Source organism: Macaca fascicularis, chromosome 4 (assembly GCF_037993035.2).
Source record: "Macaca fascicularis isolate 582-1 chromosome 4, T2T-MFA8v1.1".
Lineage (NCBI taxonomy): Eukaryota > Metazoa > Chordata > Mammalia > Primates > Cercopithecidae > Macaca > Macaca fascicularis.
Window position 1 is genome coordinate 13,775,348 of NC_088378.1, and position 16,238 is coordinate 13,791,585.

The 16,238-nt window shown below is 36.8% G+C and overlaps 1 protein-coding gene across 7 annotated transcripts in view; it reads left to right on the forward strand.

Annotated features, from left to right (window-relative positions):
• FIG4 (FIG4 phosphoinositide 5-phosphatase) overlaps window positions 1–16,238 on the forward strand; it is a 128,808-nt gene that overhangs the window by 24,715 nt on the left and 87,855 nt on the right. For 4 of the 7 annotated variants that reach the window (XR_012433346.1, XM_005551566.4, XM_074036864.1 and 1 more), the window contains exons 4-5: window positions 10,661–10,817; window positions 16,171–16,221. Coding sequence is in view for 5 of the 7 variants with exons in the window: in XM_005551566.4 (XP_005551623.1) it covers window positions 10,661–10,817; window positions 16,171–16,221 (208 nt within the window). In the remaining 2 variants the exon portion in view is untranslated. Of the gene's footprint in view, window positions 1–7,347; window positions 10,818–16,170; window positions 16,222–16,238 lie in introns of all 7 variants that reach the window. The other 3 variants (XM_074036862.1, XM_074036866.1, XM_074036863.1) reach the window with 2 other exon arrangements.

Below are 16,238 nucleotides of genomic sequence, written 5' to 3' on the forward strand. Positions count from 1 at the left end.
TAAAACTTTATTATCCATCCATCAGATAACAAACAGCACTTCTACAGCATCTGCTTATGCGCTTAGCACTGCTAGGTTTTATTTAGGATACAAACAAATATAAAAATGTTTTTGGCCTTTGAGGAAGTTGCTGTCTGGCTCGTTGGTGAATGAAAAAGTGAAAATTAGCTTGGACTGTAAACATCCACCCTGCCATTCATCAGCTGGAGTAACAAATCACATAAAACCGGATTTAAAATTAATGGGAATTTCTCCTAAGGTTAGTCTATAGTTATAAAATGCCATAACCCCCTTCTTTGGATGACAGCTTTTTTTTTTTTATGTTTTTTATTTTTTTTATTTTTTTCACTCACTGAGAAACTTTAGTTTCTAAAATCACAGACCATCAGAAACTCCACTGTTTGAAATTGTGTTAGTAAGATAAAAGCATCCCACATTTACTTGGACAACCCAAGTCACTGTGACACAGAGAAGCTGCTTTGGTTTACCAACTCAGGTGCAGAGCTTCAAATACAAGGTTTCTGAACGCAGTAGTCCATAGTTATGATGGTTCTGTTGTTTTCAATGAAACAGGACCCTTGGTCTACTTCATAGTCCAAATGTGATATTGATCTCTTTAAGTATCACCTTGCTTCGATTTGAGCCTCTTCATTTAAATTTTACCTAAGCTCCACCTTTCCCCCAATTCGTTAATAACTCGTTTAGCAAGATGGTCCATGGTTTCTCTGATATGCATTGTCCCTCCTTGTGGTGTATCAATAAACCTATCTTTACTGTACTATGGGTTTGTCCCTGATTGATCTGTGGCAGAAGACAAAATCCAGTGTACATAAAACAACTAAGATTATAAGTAAGAGCCAAGCTGTGTAGCATGAATTCATTGGTGTTGGAGATCACAGAAGAGTTAAATTACTTGGACCTGGAATGGCCAGGGAAGATTTCCCATAGTAGATGAGACTTGAGCTGTACCTTGAAGGAGGAGCAAGGTATGGATAATGCAGAGAAGAAAAGAGGGAACTCCAGTAAGGGTGACAGCAGAGGGACATTCATGAAGGTACCCACAGGTGCTGGGAATGCTGGGGAGTAGTCAGGTGAGGCCAGATTGCTTCGGGCTTTGAAAGCCAAAGCAGGGGGCTATTGTATTTTAGCATCACTGCTGCCAGCACCTTATTTTGAGTCTTTTTGTCTATAAACACTTAGGAAATTATCTCTGTGTTTCTTAAACCTACTGGATTGTATGTAATATTAAGTGGTTGTGTTGGTTCGTTCTCGCATTGCTATAAAGAAATACCTGAGACTGGGTAATTTATAAAGAAAAGAGGCTTAATTGGCTCATGGTTCTGCAGGCTGTCCAGGAAGCATAGCAGCTTCTGCTTCCAGGAGGCCCCAGGAAACTTACAATTATGCCAGAAGGCGAAGGTGCAGCAGTTGTGTCTTACATGACTGGAGCTTAATTAAGGAAGGGTGGGGGAGGTGCCACACACTTTTAAGCAACACTTTTAAGCAACCAGATCTCATGAGAACGCTGTATCACGAGAATAGCATCAAAAGCGTGGTTGTAAACTTCATGAAGGATCCACCCCCAGGAGCCAGGTACCTCCAACCAGGGCCCACCTCCAACAATGGAGGATTACAACGGAACATGAAGTTTTTGTGAAGACACAAATGAAAACCATATCAGTGGTTTCTATAGATATTAACAAAATTAAGGTGGACTTGACTATACTGTATGTGTTCAGATTCTTATTTTGGGTCTTCTGATTAGCACTTTCTGTTTTGCGACTCTATGTCTCTGAAAACTTTGATTATATTCTGCCATCCTTGGAGTTTGCTTTTCTAAGATTGCTCTCATTGCTCTTCATACGTAATCTCTTTAGGCTCTTTTTGTGTGTTAGGTGGCTGCTGGGGAAGGTAAAGAGTAGTATAACATGACTGGTTTCTTCTTCTCAGGCCTAGCCCCTTTTCTATGCCTTCTGCTCAGTCTTGAGAAGGCCCTTGAGGTTACATGTTGAATGAATGAGTGTTTGTGGGAATATGTATGTCTGTATGTGTCATGTGAGTTCATGTGTTTAAATGCCATACATGCCAATATGTTAAATTCCACTTTCAGTCCTGCTTATATTTTAAATTTAAGAAAAAATACTGTAAATAAAATGTGTTTTAATATGGTAGACTCTAATTTAAATAATAGTTACATAATAGTTTAAGCGTGTTCCCTTAAATGTTGATACTTTATTACAACTTTTTTTTTTTTTTGAGACAGAGCCTTGCGGTGTCACCCAGGCTGGAATGCAGTGGCATGATCTTGGCTAACTGCAACCTCCATCTCCCGAGTTCAAGCCATTCTTGTGCCTCAGCCTCCTGAGTAGCTGGGATTACCGGTACACACCACCATGCCAAGCTGATTATTGCATTTTTTGTAGAGATGGGGTTTCGCCATGTTGGCCAGGCTGATCTCAAGCTCCTGGCCTCAAGCAATCTGCCTGTCTCAGCCTCCCAAAGTGCTGGGATTGCTGATGTGAGTCACTGCGCCTGGCCACAACTTTTTTGATAGGCATTTCCTAAGTATATACTGTTGAATGCCTTATTGGCCAGATTTTATTATTCAAAATTGAAGTTTTCTTGATGATTAAATGTAGTGAAGTGAAAATCACTTATTGAACTGTGTGGGTTTTGTTTTGTGTGTTTGTGTCTGTATGTGTGTTTTTTTTTTTTTTTTTTTTTTTAGGCGGGACCTCGCTCTGTCACCTAGGCTGGAGTACAGTGGCGAATAATAGCTCGCTGCAATCTCTACCTCCTGGTCTCAAGTGATCTACCTGCCTCAGGCTCCTGAGTAGCTGGGACTACAGGCATATGCCACCATGCCGAGCTAATTTTTTTTCTTTTCTTTTTTTTTTTTAAGAGGTGGGGGTCTCACTGTGTTTTCCAGGCTAGCCTCAAACTGCTGGACACAAGCAATCCTCCTGCCTTGGCCTCTCAAAGTGTTAGGATCACAGGCATAAGCCACTGTGCTCAGCCTGAACTGTGTTTAAAAATAGCTGTCGTTGGGTATTCCAGAGTTGTATTGGGCTGTTTGACTTTACGTTAAATGGCCTCTAGACTGCTGGACTGTTTTTTTCTTATGATACTTCGGTCACCTTTTATTGTTCTTGACATGTTTGCTTTTAGCATATTCTTTGCCTCATTTTTAATCTATTGATAACCAAGCTTGTAAAACTAGAACTTTCCTTTGAATCAAGTGATAACCAAGTTTGTAGCCAGATGTTTACTTTATACACAAGTTTTGATTAATAAACTCTGGGTGAGGGCTGAAGGTGTCTCCATGTTTCTTTTAAAGGTGACATTCTTAGCTATTTCTGTTGAACTTAGAGCCCTTTTAGCTTTGAGACTGTGCATGTATGGTGAAGTCTCCGTAAGGTTAACCTGCAAGTAAAGTAAGACAGTAATGTACTGGTAAACATTTAGTATTTTTATGGAAATGTGCCTTATGTATCCTACTTCAGTCATGTAAATAAAGTTAAGAATCAGTGAAAAGTCAACAGGGAGTAGTAAAAGTCTATGATTTTTCTAGTACAAGCTTAGAAATGTACTGAATACTGAAATTATTAACACAAATACTTTGAAAAGTGTGTAGTCTAGTTGTCAAAATAATACATTTGTGAAATGACTAGAATGGTTGTGTTCTATTCTGTAGCTAAAATATTTTCTTCACTAACTTTTTGAACACGCTGAATCTGTGGAAAATATTTTTGTTGGAATGTTTTGGGTTGTTGTCATGGTTTATTTAGTACACATGTCATGAGAATCTAGAACAATACTTCTCTACGATCTGTAATAAAGGACTATTTTTCTCCCCCTCTCTCACATATATCACATGTTGCACTCCAACACCACATGTGACTTAAAATACGAGTTTAGTACTATCCAAACTAGTCTATGCCCTGTGTGAGGGCAGGTTCATTGATCATGCACACAGATGTTGTGGGACAATCTAAATTGTTCTAAAGTTTCTAAATCCTTCCTTTCAATTTGTTTACTTATCTTTTCATGGGCCTTTTATTCTCAAGCTCATGGACCAGCACTGGTCCCTAGGCCATATTTTGAATATTACTGACCTAGAGGGTTTTCCTTGCTATAAATGGATTATTCCAGTCCTGTAGCTGCCTGGCCAATTCCTGATCTGTTCCTTTGTTATTTGACAGCCAGCAGGAAGTTTGGGAAACCACTGGGTGGGATCATGAGCATCCATCACTAAGTTGTTTTATATGGTCCTAGGACACATGAATGGAATGACCTATAGCCCATACTACTGAGTTTTGTTATAATCCCAGCTCCTTTTCATTTATAGCCCTTAGGTACGTGTCCTTTTTCTGCCACTGTCATCTGTCAGACGACACTCTTCTAAGCCTCTAGTATGTTGAAAGGGAGTGGCAAAATAAGAAGTGTCAATACTGTAGACTGTGATGGACTAAGCTATTATTTAAAACAACACCGTTACAAATAGACTGCAGATCCAAGATAACAGTGAAAACACCAACAAAGTGTGAGTCTCAGACTAGTTGGGGGCAGTATGATTTGATAGTAGAGGTGTCACATTGGTTCCAGAGAGCTGTCTTGTACAAAGGCATTGGGTACTTGGGGGGGGGTTTCGTCCTTCTCTGCTGGAGCGCTGTTCTCACTGGAGGCTTTCAAGATAATAGCTGGCTGGCATGGTGACCCCCCAAACAGGATATTACATTATTCCCTGTTAGTGGGCTGATGAGGGTCCTCTCCAGCCACCAGAATTGCATACTACCCCATTCTCTCATATTGTCCTTTTTAATATATTTTGCTTGGCATCCCTCTCAAGTGACACAACCTTTTTTATTTTGGAGAGAGAGAAATCACTTTTGCATGATGACCATCAACTTGTCTTCTGGAAAGTACTCAATGAAATTGATCTGGGGTCAGAAGTACATAGAATGAAGATGAAGAAACTTGTCTGGTGTTCATCATGTTAGAGGAATGAACAGTTTGGATAGCACTAAACTCATGTTTTAAAGGATGAACATGCCAAACTAAATGCCAAACTAAAGCCTTTGGCAAACTAAATGGTGGATGTCTATGCCAAACTAAAGCCTTTAATTGTTGAGAGTCATTTCTAATTGGTAGTAAAAAGGAAGTGGAAAATAATCTCATTTATAATATACTGAAGCCATTTGTGCCAGAAGAAGAGTGTCTCTTTTGTGAAGTATATTTACTTTCCCTTACACAAATTATAAAGGGAAGTGTAGAATGATATAAATAGCCTGGAGCTAAAAACATAAAATTAAAATTCAATTGGAATGCAGGTTGAGAGAAATTATTATTAGTAAGAAATTTTATCTAAAAAATAAATATACAGCAAGAATAAAAGGAAAACTAATTTATCTTGTAAATATTTATTATTTAATCCCAATTACATTCCATTTTTCAGTTTTTCTGTGTGTGTGCTGCTTCTGAAATGCTTACTTTTGTAAGTTTTATATTTCTGAAAGGATGACTACTTCCTAAGTTGCTGTTAATGAGGTTGTCATCAGCTTTTTTTTTCTTTCCCATTCTGTGCCCTTCAACTTTAGTGAGGTCATTTTTGGTTAGTCTCTACCCTTTTTTAAAAAACACTTTGTGTTTTGTGGATTTCTAAAATATAAATATTTTCCATTATTTTAATAGCATTTTTTTCTCAGTAGCATGACCGATAAGATTCTTGAGGCATCTTTCCATTATTGATTTCAACTCATTCATGTTAATGTATTCAATTAGTAGTTCTTTTTTCATCAGCTGACAATAACAAGACATAGATCATAGGTATTTGCCAATTCTGGAGCAAAAATTCAGAGCACCAGGATCTTAGCTTAGACTTCATAGAGTATAACACTGAGAGAGAGGGACACACACATACACACACAGAGAGAGAGAATGTATGTGTAAGAAAGTTAGTTTTGAAAGATAGCTAGATATAAGATTCTTCTGGATATGTGTGTGTGTGTGTGTGTATACACACACACTATATATATATTCTTCTGTATATATGTGTGTATATATGTATTATGTATATTATATATACATATATATTATTGGAACTAGAACTTATATATATATTAGTACTTTATGTCATCCCTCTTCATTCTGGCTTTCATTGCTTCTGATGAGAAGACAGCTGTATATGACTGTTTCTAGTTTGCCCTATGAGCCAGTGAGCTGGGCAGGGATGGGACCTTGTGTTCTTGGCCTGACATGCCTGGAGTAGAGCCTCCACCCTGTGAGTCGGTGCTCGGTTGAAGGAAGGAGCCCGGACCTTAGCCATGCTTGCCTGGAATAGAGCTTTTACAACACAGAGTTGGTGGGCATGAGAAAACCTGGTGGCCTACCCATCCTGAGCAGAAATTGTGGTCCTAGACTGGGAGCTGGAGAGAAAGGAAGGAGCCCTGTCTTCTTGGCTGCATCTGCCCAGAGCAGATATTCTGTCACACTGAACTGGGAGGCAGTGTGGAAGGGGAGCAGGCCGTGATCCAAATGCCCCAGACTTGCTGTTCTTACCAAGATTCAGTAGATTTTCTTGGATGTTTCTCCACTTTCTGTATGCCCTTTGGGCAGTTTCCAGAAACTTTTAATGTTTTCCTTTGTTTTTATTATTTTTACTAGTTACGGTTGTTTTCCTAGGAAAGAGTCTGCTGAACTCCTTGCATTGCTATTTCAGAAGTGTCCCCTCTTCCCCACCACCAAGAAAGTTAGTTTTAACTCCCAAAGCAAAGTTCAGGGAACCTGAAAGTTTTTGACCAAGATTGTATGGCAACTAGTGTGTTGCTGACAATATAATGCTGCTGAACATTAATGTATATGGCTCTTTCTTTAGTCACCAATATAGAACCTCTATGTTCTAATGATCTGACATAAAATATAACTCTATTTATAACTCTGCAATATTCATTTAAAAATGAAACTATCGTCATTTACATTAGGTATATCTCCTAATGCTAACAAACCTGCATGTTGTGCACATGTACCCTAGAACTTAATGAAAAAAAAACAACAACTAAACTATCAGAAATGATACTTGTGGAAGATTGCATGAAGGATATGTAATTTACTTGATGTATTGTTTTCTTTGCCCAACCTATTCACTTCCCAGGGAACTGGAGCCATGTCCCCCGGCCACATCTAGGCCACCTACTTATCATATAAAATGGCTTCCAATGCTGCATGATTCTATTCTTTGGCCATAGTTGATTGGTCCTGGGCTGGACACCTGACCCAAGTTGGGTCAATCCAAGTTCTTTCCCAGGAATTCTGAAATTGAACTTGATAAAAATGTCCTTTTCTTTCCAGTGAAGGTTTTGGATGGAAAGCCCAGAGCTGTCAGCAGTTGTGTTTCCTACTACGTGATCCAGAGAAGTGGAGGAGCCTGGTCTATGGACAGAGAGAAGAATGGAGTAGATGTTCAGAGACACATCTTGACTAGGCTTTTCCTGAGGCCCAGTCACAGTTTCCCATGTGTGGCATGCATCGCTTCAGGATCCTTAATATAAATTCCTTTTTTAGTTTAAGCTGGCTCAAATTGGTTTTTGACATTAATTATCAAGAGTCCATGAAGTTTGTTCTTTTGGGCAATATTTCCCAAAATATGTTCCTCAGAACGTATATCCATTGGTTTTTGTTGTTGTTGTTGTTGTTGTTGTTTTAAGGTAGGGGGCGGGAGGAGATTCCATGAAAAAACGAATCTGGAAAGGCACTTGGTTTTTATCTCCCATCAAGATTCACAGTGTACTTTAGCACAGTACTGTAAGGTTCTCAGGAGTTTTAAGTTTCTTAGTCCAGTATTATTTGCTCACTGCCACTCCTCTCCCCACTGGGATTCCATTAACTACTATTTCATGGAGAACACATTTGGGGAACTGTTACCAGAGATACTTAGATTTTTATCTTCAAATGAAATTAGACCTCCATTCAGCTGTGTGTCTTGCTGCATTCTTTTAGTTTGTAAAGAATGACATTTATTGAATTGTGCCTTGGCATATGAAACAGCATTGAGAAATGTGTCCTTGACATTGCTGGAGAATTCTCCTGAGGTTGTTCTTTACAGCACATACCTTTTTGTGAGGATTCACTCTGGAATTGTCTCCCAGTTCTTGGAACTACCGTAGCTTCTCCAAGTAGTGGTTTGGTTTTTATCTTTCAGCCACTGTGCATGGTATAATTGGATGTGTGTTCCTCTTTGCATTATCTATTAGAAAATGGAGAGCCAAGTGTGGGGAATAGTACATAGGATCTTAAGATTCATTCTTATGTACAACTTTTATTCTTAGACTCATCTTACTATGTTTTTAAACATTATTTCCTTTACTGTAATTTCTTCTTCATTTTTATAATCTGTGTGTGTGTGTATTTAATTTTGGTAAAAAACAGAATTTGCCATCGCAATCATTTTTAAGTGCACAGTACAACAGTGTTAACTATATGCATCTTGTGCAACAGATCTTGAGAATTTTTTCATCTATGCAAAACTAAAGCTCTGTACCCATGAAACAACAACTCCTCTTAATCTTATATCCATTTTTGCTTAAGGCACTTCTGTCCTATTTGCAGTGAGACTAAAAGGAATGAATGAATTAAATTGTTTAGAGTAATTTTTCTTTTTTTACTTTAAATTCTGGGATACATGTGCAGAATGTGCAGGTTTCTTACATAGGTATACATGTTCTATAGTGGTTTGCTGTACCTATCAACCCACCATCTAGGTTTTAAGCCCCGCATGCATCAGGTATTTGTCCTAATGCTCTTCCTCCCCTTGCTCCCATCCCCCGACAGGCCCTGGTGTGTGATGTTCCCCTCCCTGTGTCTATGTGTTCTTGTTGTTCAGTTCCCACTTATGAGTGAGAACATGTGGTATTTGGCTTTCTGTTTCTGTGTTAGTTTGCTGAGAATGATGGTTTCCTGCTTCATCCATGTCCCTGCAAAGGACATGAACTCATTCTTTTTTATGGCTGCATAGTATTCCATGGTGTATATGTGCCACATTTTCTTTTTCCAGTCTATCATTGATGAGCATTTGAGTTGGTTCCAAGTTTTTGCTATTGTAAATGGTGCTGCAGTAAACATATGTGTGCATGTGTCTTTATAGTAGGATGATTTATAATCCTTTGGGTATATACCCAGTAATGGGATTGCTGGGTCAAATGGTATTTCTGGTTCTAGGTTCTTGAGGAATCACCACACTGTCTTCCACAATGGTTGAACTAATTTACACTCCCACCAGCAGTGTAAAAGCGTTTCTGTTTCTCTGCATCCTCTCCAGCATCTGTTGTTTCCTGACTTTTAAATGATCGCCATTCTAACTGGTGTGAGATGGTATCTCATTGTAGTTTTGATTTGCATTTCTTTAATGACAAGTGATGATGAGCTTTTTTTCATATATTTGTTGGTCGCATAAATGTCTTCTTTTGAGAAGTGCCTTTTCTTATCCTTTGCCCACTTTTTGATGGGGTTGTTTTTTTCTTGTAAATTTAAGTTCCTTGTAGATTTTGAATATTAGCCCTTTGTGGGATGGATAGATTGTAACAATTTTCTCCCATTCTGTAGGTTGCCTGTTCACTCTGATGATAGTTTCTTTTGCTATGCAGAAACTCTTTAGTTTAATTAGATCCCATTTGTCAATTTTGGCTTTTGTTGCCATTACTTTTGGTGTTTTTAGACATGAAGTCTTTGTCCATGCCGATGTCTTGAGTAGTATTGCCTACGTTTTCTTCTAGGGTTTTTATGGTCTTAGGTTTTACATTTAAGTCTTTAATCCATCTTGAGTTAATTTTTGTGTAAGGTGTAAGGAAGGGGTCCAGTTTCAGTTTTCTGCATATAGCTAGCCAGGTTTCCTAGCACCATTTATTAAATGGGGAATCTTTTCCCCATTGCTTGTTTTTGTCAGGTTTGTAAAAAATCAGATGATTGTAAATGTGTGGTATTATTTCTGAGGGCTCTGTTCTGTTCCATTGGTCTATATATTTGTTTTGGTACCAGTACCATGCTGTTTTGGTTACTGTAGCCTTGTAGTATAGTTTGAAGTCAGGTAGTGTGATGCCTCCAGCTTTGTTCTTTTTGCTTAGGATTGTCTTGGCGTCTTGGCTATACGGCCTTTTTTTGGTTCCATATGAAATTTAAAGTAGTTTTTTCTAATTCTGCAAAGAAAATCAATAGTAGCTTGATGGGAATAGCATTGAATCTATAAATTACTTTGGGCAGTGTGGCCATTTTCGCAACATTGATTCTTCTTATCCATGAGCATAGAATGTTTTTTCATTTGTTTGTGTCCTCTCTTATTTCCTTGAGCAGTGGTTTGTAGTTCTCCTTGAAGAGGTCTTTCACACCCCTTGTAAGTTGTAGTCCTAGGTATTTTATTCTCCTCGTAGCAATTGTGAATGGGAGATCACTCATGATTAGGCTTTGTTTAGAGTAATATTTTTAAGTGAGATAAATGTCAGTATAGATATTCTTAGAGAATAATTTTAAGACACCTGAAAATGTGTATGGCTATGAATCATAGAAATAATAAAGTGAGAAATGTATCGAAGATCTTTAGCCTTTTAAATAGGCATCTAAAAGCCATTACTAAGTTTATAAAGCATCTTTCTCTTTCTTTTTTGTTGCATAGGTTTTGTCAGGTTCTTAGAAGGGTATTATATTGTGTTAATAACTAAAAGGAGGAAGATGGCGGATATTGGAGGTCATGCAATCTATAAGGTCGAAGATACAAATATGATCTATATACCTAATGATTCTGTACGGGTTACTCATCCTGATGAAGCTAGGTATGTATGGTGGTAACTACCTTTTTTTTTATTTTTATTTTTTGGAGACAGGGTCTTGCCCTGTTGCCTAGGCTGGAAGTCATGGTCATAACTTGCTATAGCCTTGGCCTCTCAGGCTCAAGTACTTTTTTTTAATGTCGTAGATCAGGTAGAAAATAAAATTAGTTTAGATACTATAAATGTTATGTAAAAAGATCAAATGTTGGCTCAGAATTTTACAACTTTGTTCAAGAGCTGTTAAAAACCTCCATTATAGCAATTGGCAAGAATCAGCAATGGCTACCAACACTGTTAGGTTAGAGGTTGTTATTGAGGAACAGAATAATCACATAGTCCCAACATTTTAAACTCCATGGATCTCTTTGTTATTTACAAAGAGGAGTAAGTATTTTTATGATGAAAAAAAATGGCAGACATTCTTATCCAAATAATTAAACTTCTCATCACCAATAATGAGACAAAACTGACATTGTTTGACTCTCAATGGGAAGGACACAGTTTACCTTAGTAGTTAAATATTGCTAAAAATATTTAACTTGAATCTAAGCATGGGAAATAATCAGATACATACATACCACTAGACTTTCTGCAAGATAACTGGCCTAGATTCTTAAAAGAATGTTAAAGTCATCAAAGACAAAAAACAGAGGACTGTTCTAGATTTTAAAACAGACATGACAACCAAGTACAGATTTTGGTCAGATCCTGGGTTAAAAGTGCATGTACTTGTACACACATCCTCACACAAAGATCTAAAGGGCTTTATTTGGACAGTTTGTATGTGGACTACCTACTCGTGATCTTGAATCAATATTTAAATTTGGAGGATAATAATGGTTTGTGGTTACTGAGGAGATTGTCCTTGTTTTTAATAGGCACATGCTAAAATATTTAGGAGTGAAGTGTCATGATGTCTGCTACTTACTGTCAAGTGGTTTAGAAAAATAAAATGTATATTTAAAGAGAGATAATGTTTGTGTATGAGTTTAAGGAGAGAGCTCTAAAAGTGAATTCAGAAGAAGGGCATATTGGTGTTAATTGTACTTTCCCCCGGCCCCCCCCAGTTTTTCTGTATATCTGAAATGTTCAAAAGTTTTGGAAGAATTACTGGAACCTTGGGAATGTGGGAAAAGCTATTAACAAATTGATAAAATTGTAAAGGTTGAATTGAATTAATATTATGAAGATTAAAATTGAACAAAGAAATATTTATAAGTTTTTAGGATAGGTAACAGTTTAGATTTTAATTATATCCTGTACTTTTATAGTGTTCCAGTACATGAACCAAAATTTAAAGGTGATGCGGCCCTGTTACTTGAGACAATCTTAGACAGTGGTTTTCTGGGCCCTTGTGATGCTGCTTTTGATGATGATTTGGAAGGGGGGTTATTAGAAAATAATTGGTTTCAGATGAGAATAAGTACAGTTTATCAGAGTACACTTTTGTCTTGTACTAACTGAAAAACGTTATATCCCATACAGCTTATAGGAAGGCCTATATAGTGTATTGACTAAGAGTGAATCAGAATGACCAGAGCATGCAAATCCAGGGATAGGAAAAGTTCAAGAAGTTAATGTTATTTGTAAGTCTCATCTTTATGATACTTTAGCCAAGAATAGCAATACAAATTATGTTATTGTATATAGTGATTTGGATCTCTTTAAAGAGCAAAATTATGAGTAATAACATGTAGTAAATGGATTTATTCAGAATAAGATACAATTATATTAATAGTTTTTTATAGGTAAACTGAAGTAATATTACTAAATAGGAAAAACTTTTAACACTTATAAGACTGTTATCCAATAGTGCATCTAAGCAAAAATAATTGGCAAAATATTTGAAAACAAAATACAGTACTGGTAAACATTTCATACATAATGTTTATCTCTGTAATGCATGATTGTTATCAATGTTAGAAAATGTACTAGAGCAGTTCACCACATTAAAATATTGCTGGAAAAATTATCTTCTTAATGTTTGCAGAATATATATTTGACAAAATTCAATACTCAGTATGATAAAAGGTTTTAGCAAACTAGCAATATAAGCAGATTTTCTTAATCTGGTAAATGATACCTATTAAAAACCTATATCCAAAATTGTTCTTAGAAGTGAAACTTCAAAATCATTACTTTTAATCAAGGTAGGAACAATACAGAGATATCTGCCGTCACTACTAACGTTCAGCCTCATACTGAAGGCCCTAGGCAGAGCCACAAGACTAGAAAAATAAGCCACAAAGCTTGAAAAGAAAAATTAATGGCATTATGTAAGCAATATCATTTTCTACTTGGAAAGTTTGAAAATATCTACAAATTCTCAGAACTGATAAAAGAGTTCAGTAAGGTGACTAAGAAAAGATGGCTGGGCATGGTGGCTCATACCTGGAATCCCAGCATTTTGGGAAGCTGAGGTGGGAGGATTGAGCCCAGGAGGTTGAGGCTGCAATGAGCCATGTTTGTGCCACTGTACTCCAGCCTGGGTGACAGAGTGAGACCCTGCCTCAAAAAAAAAAAAAAAAAAAAAATTAAAAGAACAAAAAAGAAAAGATCGACATGTAAGACATATAAGGACCAGTAATATTTCCACACACTAGCAATAATGAACTAGAAAATTTATAAGGTACCTGCCAATAAATATAATAAAAGCCATACAAAACCTTATGGAAAAGACTTAAAACATTATTAAAATATTTTTAAAATCTCTTAATTAATTGGAGAGATGTCCCTTTATCATGGATGAGGCTTAATGTCTTAAAGATGTTAGTTTTCTCCAAAATTAATTTTTATGTATATTTTTTCTTGAGACAAGGTCTCGCTCTTACCCAGGCTAGAGGGCAGTGGTGCAATCTTGGCTCACTGCAGCTTTGAACTCCTGGGCTCAAGTGGCCCTCCCACCTCAGCCTCCCCAGTACCTGGGACTATGGACACATGCCACCACACCTGACTAATTTTGTATTTTTGGCAGAAATAGGATCTTTCTATGTTGACCAGACAGGTTTTGAACTCCTGGGCTCAAACAGTCCTTCCACGTCGGCCTCCCAAAGTGCTGGGATTACAGACATGAGCCACAGGGCCTGGCCAATTTTTAAATTTAATGTCACATTAATCCAGGTTCCAAGAGGATGTTTTGAGAATGGAACTTGACATGATTTTAAAAGTCATATGGAAAAGCAAATATCTAAGCATGGTCCAGACAATTTAAACAAGAAAAACAAGAAGGGATAAAGTCAACAAGATGGTAAGACCTATAGTAATTAAGATAATCAGGTGGTAAGCTATAGTAAATAAGACTGCTAAGTAGTGGTGGAGGAATTGATGGGGGTCAATGAACAGTGTTGAGAAAGCCTAGAAAAAGATCCATTTTATATGGCAAACTGGAATATGATAGAGTGAGCATTACAAGTCATTGGGGGAAAGATGGGATAAATAGTGTTGGTTTTCCAATTGGACAAAAATGAAATTTGATTACATTCTCTGATAATATTCAGGAAGCAATTCCAGAAGTACGAAGATAATTTTAAGAAAATAAAGGTAAATATTTTTATAATCCTGGTATGGAAAAGGATTTTACAAACAAAATACAAATGGATAAACCATAAGGCAAACAATGCTATATTTGATACTATAAATATTCAAAATGTATTTAGACAAATTTTAGGAAACAAGCAGCAGTCTGAAAGTAGATATTTGTAACATAACGATGATTATTATTTAGAATAATGTGGGAAGAATGTGGGAAGAATTTCTACAAATCAGTGAGAAAAAAAAGCAACTTAACTGAAAAATGATTAAAAGGAACAGGCAACTCACAGTGGAGATTCTGAACCTTACCTAGTAATTTGGGAAATGCAAATTAAAAAGGTACCTTTTTATTCTCATTAGTCAGTTCGGGAATAATCAGAGTATCTGCCGTCATCAAATGTTAGGAGAGATGTGGGAAATGAGTTGTATACTATGAGTTGGAGTGATATTTTAACCACTTGGAAGAACACTTTGGCAGTTCTAGCGAAATTGAAAATGCACGTTAATCTGCAGTGCACAGTGGTTCTTGTTTCCACATATGTGCCCTAGAGAAACTGTTATACATGTGTATGGGAAAACATGCATAGGATGCTCTTGGCAGCATTGTATCTTATAGTGGAGAACTAGAAAGAACCTAGTGGTCTATCAGCAGACAATGGATAAAGTGTGTCATGTGTAGTTGGCTTTCCTTATCCATGGGTTCCACATCTGTGAATTCAACCAACCACAGCTTGAAAATACTTGAAAAAAATTGTGTCTGCACTGAACATGTACAGACTTTTTTCCTGTCATTATTCCCTAAACAATATAGTACGGCAATAATAGAATTACTATATAGCATTTACATTGTATTAGGTATTATAAGTAATCTAGAGGCAATTGAGAGTGTACAGGAAGATGTGTATTGTGCGTTATGTACAAATACTATGCCATTTTATATCAGGAACTCGAGCATTTGTAGATTTTGGTATCTGAGGGAGGACCTGGAACTAATCCCCCACAGATACCGAGGGATGACTGTATATGATGGAGACCAAACATTGATTAAAGTGAACAAATTAAATCTATAACTTTCAACGTAACTAGATTTCAAAAAATGAGAGCAAAAAGTAAGATAGTATACAAAGTTTGTAATGATTTGCATACGTATTTTAAATATATAATATAATGCTATATATTATTTAAAGATGGCTCTAATGTGACGAAAGTAAAGAGATGGATGGACTGGAAGGATTCATATCAGTGACAGGAAAATGGTTGCATTTGGAGCGAGAGAACAGGACTGGGGAAGTCTAAAGGGAACGTTAACTTTTTAAGTTGTTTGTTATTTATCTTAAAAAGGTCAAAATAGATATTTAAAAATGTGAACATTTATTAGTCCTGCGAGACAGAAATGTGAACATTTTATTTTATACCTTTTCTGGTGTAAAAACTTAGCAACTTAAAATTGTGGTGACCCATGTTGTGCTTCTTGTTGTTGCTCTCCTTTCTCCATCCTCGAAGCATTTGCAAAGCACATTGTAAAAGCAAAAACAGCATTTACTTCTGTCTTGCCCAAAGTCTGCTGTGCCCCACACGTGTAGATGCATGACTTTGCCTCTCACTGGCACAATCAGTGATAAGGAACAAACTATAAAGTTAAAGGTTTCCAAAGGGATGATCAACAGACCTAGAATTGCTTCAGATGTAATCCCTATTCTGGATATGGCTTGAATTCCTCAGCTTTAAGAGCATATTTACAAATATAAATGTACATATGGGTACATGTTAAACTGTGAGAAATAATAGTATTGGACAAATAAAATATACTTTGGTTTTTTTTTAGGTATCTACGAATATTTCAAAATGTGGACCTATCTAGCAATTTTTACTTCAGGTAAGTTTGAGGTTAGT